General features: G+C 33.3%; 2 protein-coding genes across 2 annotated transcripts; one reads left to right on the top strand and one right to left on the bottom strand.

Moving 5' to 3' along the window:
- Window positions 1-90: 90 nt before the first annotated feature.
- On the top strand, window positions 91-3,932 carry LOC118273297 (transcription initiation factor TFIID subunit 5). Its single transcript, XM_035590195.2, has 12 exons — window positions 91-303; window positions 415-600; window positions 849-1,051; window positions 1,145-1,344; window positions 1,423-1,624; window positions 1,721-1,910; window positions 2,099-2,174; window positions 2,523-2,660; window positions 2,748-2,941; window positions 3,027-3,140; window positions 3,233-3,410; window positions 3,529-3,932. Exons 1-12 carry the CDS (start codon window positions 241-243, stop codon window positions 3,735-3,737), a joined length of 1,953 nt encoding a protein of 650 aa, XP_035446088.1. The 5' UTR covers window positions 91-240; the 3' UTR covers window positions 3,738-3,932.
- On the bottom strand, window positions 3,753-6,111 carry LOC118273298 (integrator complex subunit 10). Its single transcript, XM_035590196.2, has 2 exons — window positions 5,903-6,111; window positions 3,753-5,776 (listed from the first exon to the last, which is right to left on the bottom strand). The coding sequence occupies exon 2, from the start codon at window positions 5,742-5,744 to the stop codon at window positions 4,008-4,010; it is 1,737 nt and encodes a 578-aa protein (XP_035446089.2). The 5' UTR covers window positions 5,745-5,776; window positions 5,903-6,111; the 3' UTR covers window positions 3,753-4,007.
- Between the last annotated feature and the right edge of the window lie 205 nt (window positions 6,112-6,316).

Genomic DNA, 6,316 nt, shown 5'->3' with positions numbered 1-6,316 from the left:
TTAAAAGACCTGTAGTAGAAACTAAAACAGGTGACTAGTTGTCACTAGTTATAATAATTCTAGTCTATGGTTGATTAGTTCACTCATTCGTTCATTGTCTTGGAGTTGCTACTTCTACTGTAACTGTAGTATTTGTGTCATTCATTAATAAAAACATGGCACTGTATAGGTGTACATGAAATTGAAAACAATAAATGAAATACCAATAAACATCTGAAAGTTACGTCAATTATTCGTATAATGGCAGAAAAAAATACGCCTCTTTTGGCTGTTCTACAGCTTCTAAGAAAATATAATCTAAAGGTAAATTTCTTTTGATCTATATTATTTATTGTGAATATCTATTGATGATATTATTTTTTTAAATATATCTATTGATGAGTGGTATTTCATGTATTACTTTTAATGTTTTAGGGTACGGAAGATATTTTAAGGAAAGAAGCAAGTTTAGGTGATGTAGAATTTGAAAATTTAGACCTTCCAGAAGTAGAGTTAGCGAGTATTCTTACTTCGCATCATACTGAGAGTGATCCTTATAGCTATGAGTTTGCCTACGATAACTTAAAGAAATTCATTGAGAATTCACTGGATATTTACAAGGTAAGAAGAGAAATTATGTGAAAAGGCCTTAGTTTTTGCTTACATTAAAATAGATAAAATACTTAATATTTAGGTTACCTGCTTCCTAGATATTCTTTGACAATTTACTTTTATACGTTTCTATACGGTTATAAATGACCGAAAGCTTTCCACAATCATGATTTCCTTTAATGTATTTTATTATTCATCATCTTATTGTTGTGGTGGCCCAGAGATTTAAATTGAAGCAAATATTATTTTATTTATAGCATGAATTGTCGACACTTTTGTATCCAGTGTTTGTTCATATGTATCTGGCACTAATATTATATGATCATAATGAACATGCTGCAAATTTTTTGGAAAAATTTGGAGTGGAGCAAGAAGATTATTACCAAGACGATTTAAAGCGGCTAGCCATTGTTAAACACAAGGATCAAATCAAGGGGAATGAATTGGCTGAAATTTACAGGTAAGTTTTGAATATAAGGACATTGTCAATTATGTTTTCTGAAGTCCTTCTTTTAAGAATATATTAAAATTCATCTACTTTTTTATATTTCAGCACAAACAAGTTTGTGGTACAACTATCTAGAGATGCATCATCACAGCTCAAACGTTTTCTGCAAGAGCAGAAGAGCTCAACTGTAATAATCAACATCATTAACAACCACATTCAGGTAGAAGTACATGATGGTCCTGGCAGGACACAAGCTCAAGTACGTTCTACTACTGGTGGACTCCTTGGTGAAGCAACTAGAAATGGTATTCTTTAGTTGACAATATCAAATGAAATAAGTTTTTTAAGAACCTTTTATAAACACAATTTTCATTTTTTTACAGAAAATCGCACAAAGGTTTACTATGGCCTATTAAAAGAACCTGACATTCAAGTCCTTCCAGCACCCGTAGAAGACGAAGAAGAAGCAGAAGAAACACCTGATAAGCCAAAAAAGAAAAAGGCAAAAAAGGAAAATATATTTATGAAAAAGCCTAAATCTGATCCGAATGCTCCCCCTAATGATAGAATTCCATTGCCAGAACTGTAAGCATCTAACATTCATGACCTTTGTTGAGCAGTAGAAATTTTGCCTTGCAACTATAATGATCTTTGTCAACATGATTTGGCTTTTTTTTTCAGAAAAGAAACAGACAAGATCGAAAAAGGGAAAGCTATAAGGGAAGCCTCAAAGCGCATTCAACTGGGACCAGAAACTTTACCATCAATTTGTTTCTACACACTACTTAATAGTGGTCATACTGCAATTTGTACTGACATTTGTGACGGATCCACATTACTGGCTGTAGGCTTCAGTAACTCCTGTATTAAGGTATGAAGGGACCAATAATGTAATAATATTATTACACAGAACTTAAAACTGAACTCCTTCAAAGTAATTAATCTCACCTAATATACACCTGTGGAGTTTGTTACATAGTAATTATTAATTAATAATCATTAAAAATTGTCATAATGTTTCACATTTTCCAAATTATTGATAAGGGCATTTTGCTCTAGGTGTGGACATTGACTCCAGTCAAATTGCGTGGAATGAAGTCTGCAGAAAAGTTACTTGACATTGACAGGGAAGCAGGTATGGAGTTAAATCCCTATTTCATTAAGATACTGTGGTTGTATGACAAGTCAAGCAATCAGCATTACATTTTTTACAAAACTTGTAGAAGGATGTCTTAAGGAAAACCTCTATACACATAGGACATAATAAGCCACCAAATAAATTAGATATATCAATTAATTTTCTATATGTCTTACATACAGCAAAAAAGCTATTTTTTGAGACGAAAGCCCTGGCGGCACTTTTTCATTCGCCAATTGTTACTAGGCACCACAGTTACAAAACAAAATAGGTTGTACGACCATGGAATAACATTATCGAATAATTGATATTATAAAATTGTAATAAAATGCTATATATTTTTAGGTGATGTACTTGTAAGAATGATGGAAGAGAGGGATAGAGACACATGTAGGTCTCTGTATGGACACTCCGGACCTGTATACAAAGTAGCTTTTGATCCTTTTAAAACAATGCTGCTGTCAGCTTCTGAAGACTCCACTGGTAAGATATTTTGTTTTCTACAATATAAGTATATTGTAATTACGTAAAATTAGCCTGAGCCTTAAGATTTAAAGTTCCTTGTTGCAGTGAGATTGTGGTCCCTCCAATGCTGGACTTGTTTGGTGGTATACAGAGGACATGTGTGGCCAGTTTGGGATGTTCGCTGGTCTCCACACGGCCACTACTTTGTAACCTCGGGACATGACCGCACTGCGCGGCTGTGGGCAACTGATCACCATCAACCTCTACGAATCTTTTCGGGACATTTATCGGATGTTGACGTATGTTTGCACTACAAAACTAAATAAAATTTAACTTGTATTAACCTACTAGAACATATTTCAGAGACCTTTTTTTATATTTCAGTGTGTCCAGTTTCATCCAAATTCCAATTATGTGGCTACTGGTTCTAGTGACAGAACAGTGCGCCTCTGGGATTGTTTAACAGGAACACAAGTTCGAATTATGACAGGCCATAAGGTATTATTATTATTTATTTTTTAAATAATGATGAAATCATTACCATTTCTTCAAAAATGTATATATGATTGTGAATATTATTTTATTTTCAGTCTACAATATTTACCTTAGCATTTTCTGTTTGCGGGCGATGGCTCGCGTCAGGCGGTAATGGTGAACTCATAGTATGGGATATTTCTACTGGTACACCTGGTGCCATATTGCCACCATTACACACTGCTCCTATCCATGCATTAGCCTTTAGTCGTGATGGAACCATTTTGTCATCAGGTAATTAATTATTATATTGTATATTGTGTTTATGCACCCAACAAAATTTTAAGATAATACAAGTATGAAATTGTAACTTTGCAAATTACACTCATTAATTAATTATTTTTTGTTTTAGGGTCTTTGGATTGTAGCATAAAATTATGGGATTTCAATGCTATCACAGAAGAAGCAAATGGTGAAGAAGTCAGTACTAACAATGCTGTGCAAAAGGAGGACAAATATTTGTTGCGTTCATTTGCCACGAAAAATTCGCCTATTAAAGGTCTACATTTCACACGACGCAATCTTCTACTTGCTGTAGGTTCCTATGAGGGTAGTTCATAAAAAAATAAACATAAGTTAAAATGAAGACAGATTATACTTTTATATTTTTATTAAGTACACATAACCCATTTCTGAAGCATTTAGAGCACTTAAGTTGATAGTAATTAAACTTAAAAATTATATCCTTAACATGCTATTATAACTAATTAAACATTTTATTGATTTTGTCATTATTAAATCTTTATTATTTAAAAATGTGTTTGATTTTAGTTCCCTATAAACTGCACACATTTCAGAATACAAATGGATTAAGTAATGTCTATCAGAATGTTATCCTAATTGTAGGAAAAAGGCTCTTTCAGATGTAATAAAATGTATCATTAGATTTAGCACAGACTCATTACTCCTAGCAACTTGTGCTTTCATAGCTTGTTTAAAATCTTCTTTTACGCCTTTATCAGCTCCTCTGGTTCCTATTCTTCTTTGTCCCAAATGTTGTTGAGAATTTGGTAGAATATCAAGCACAATATTGTTCCCTTGTTCATTCCATATAAAACTCAGTTCTTCTAGTATATCTATATGAATTATATAGGATGTGAAAAGATGATAATGAAACACACCTTTTTGTCTTATGACATCAAGTATATGGATAAATATGGCTTCTTCCTGTGGCCACCCAAGTTGCATTAGTACAAGCATGTGGCCATATGCTATATCAGTAGTATTACCAGTGCTTAACAGAATTCTAATAAGCAATGTACAAAAATAATGCATAATGGCAACTTTAGTAAGAGGCAGGAAATGCAGATGTCTGTGTTTTCCCCCTACAATCAATTCGGGTTCTAAAATGCCTTCTACATTTGGTAACTGGGGCAAAGCAGCCAATATATTTTCAATACAGGCAGTATAATTTTTTTGGAAATAATTTATAGACACTCTTACTATACATGCTGTCAAATTTGTTATGGTTGTTGGAGGCATAGCCTCTTCATACTTTCCTCTGTATAAAGCAAATTCATCAGCAAAGCCTTCAGACCATGGCTTAGTTTGTAATTGATTTGCCAGTTTTGTGAATTCTCTTGAAATCAGATCATTACTGTGGAGCAACTCCCAACAATTTGCAGCGGCTTGGAATTGATGTGATGATATACCAGTAACTTCCAAATCACCTTTCCTTCTTTTAGATGGGGCAACTTCAGGATCTGATAGGGCCTCTACAAGAATATGGTTTCCTTTTAAAGATTTATGTTCATAGAGTGATCTCAAAAAGAAAGTTGTTCCACAGTACAGTAGTTGACGACAGTCTTCACTGTTCCTCAATGTCAATAATTTTTGAAAATATGTTTCTTTATTTAAACTATTGCTATAATTAACGAAAAATGAATCCCAGCCTAATTGCCTCCCCATCAAATCTAAGACACCAAAGAGTCTTTGCCATGGATCTGTAATATCATGTTCATTTTCATCATACACATAGGAGTTATAAAAATCTATAGCTTTTATTACCAAACGTTGTAACAACCTTGGCGATTCTAAGGAACTAAGAAGAGGCAATGTTTCTACTACTAAAAGTCTAGCATAGCGGTTGTCATAAAAGAATTTCTCAGCACTAATTAATGTCTTCACTAAACTATCAACACCAAGCTGAGGAAACTTTTTTAACAGTAAAACTAGTAATCGACAATGTTCCATTGTATCATCACTATTTTCAACACTTGTCTTTAGTATAGTCAATTGGATATCTGGACAAATATTATCAAACATTTGACTTAGAAAGCTTCCTTCCGAAGATCTTAGAGCATTAGCAATCGCTGATATTTCAGGTAATAAAGAAGGAAGATTTTGCCTCGATTTCATCAAAGAACTAAAACATTCAGCTGCTTCTTGGACATTTCCAGACTGCTTTTCCATCAAGTAAGCTTCAAATTGAATTTTAAAGTTTGCAGGAAATAATGTTTTCGCGGTTAACATCCATGCTTTTGCCGAGTGAATATTATACTTCTGAGCGTCTTTTGCTTTGGCAATAATGTAATCCTCATCACTCAAAGTTGAATCAATTGCCGGCATTTTGTATTGAATTGGTTGATTATGTCCCCGAACTGTAAAATAAAATATATGGATAGAGATTCTGCTGTATCTGGCCTATTATTTTCGTTACTATTCGTGAAATCGTATGTATTGTACTAAACTTATAAAGAGTATTGTTAATTAAAAGCAATACTTACCTAATGTAATTGATATCAAATAGTATGAGACTTTAATCCAAAACTGTTATTATGAATGTTTCCTGTAATTCAATAACAGGTTAGTTATTGATAGATAATAAATTAGTATACGACAGGATATTATAGGATAGAAATCAATTCATAACAATAATCACAAAATAAACTGCATTGATTGAATTGACATTGACACAACCGAGTAACGCTGTCAGTGTCACTGGCCCTGGCCTGGCAAACTATGTACGTTTGTTTTTTTTCTGAGTCGCGAAGTTATAGGTAAATAAATCAATTACTTACAGAGTTTTATTTATGGAAATTATGGAAAACAGACCCTAGCATCACCGTCGTCCACAGTCTTCGTACAATTTACAGTCTGTCGAAGATTTATTCATGAAAAGAATGTTTGAGGAACTATGT

Source organism: Spodoptera frugiperda, chromosome 1, assembly GCF_023101765.2.
Source record: "Spodoptera frugiperda isolate SF20-4 chromosome 1, AGI-APGP_CSIRO_Sfru_2.0, whole genome shotgun sequence".
Taxonomy (NCBI): domain Eukaryota; kingdom Metazoa; phylum Arthropoda; class Insecta; order Lepidoptera; family Noctuidae; genus Spodoptera; species Spodoptera frugiperda.
This window is presented reverse-complemented; position numbering and strand designations above follow the sequence as displayed.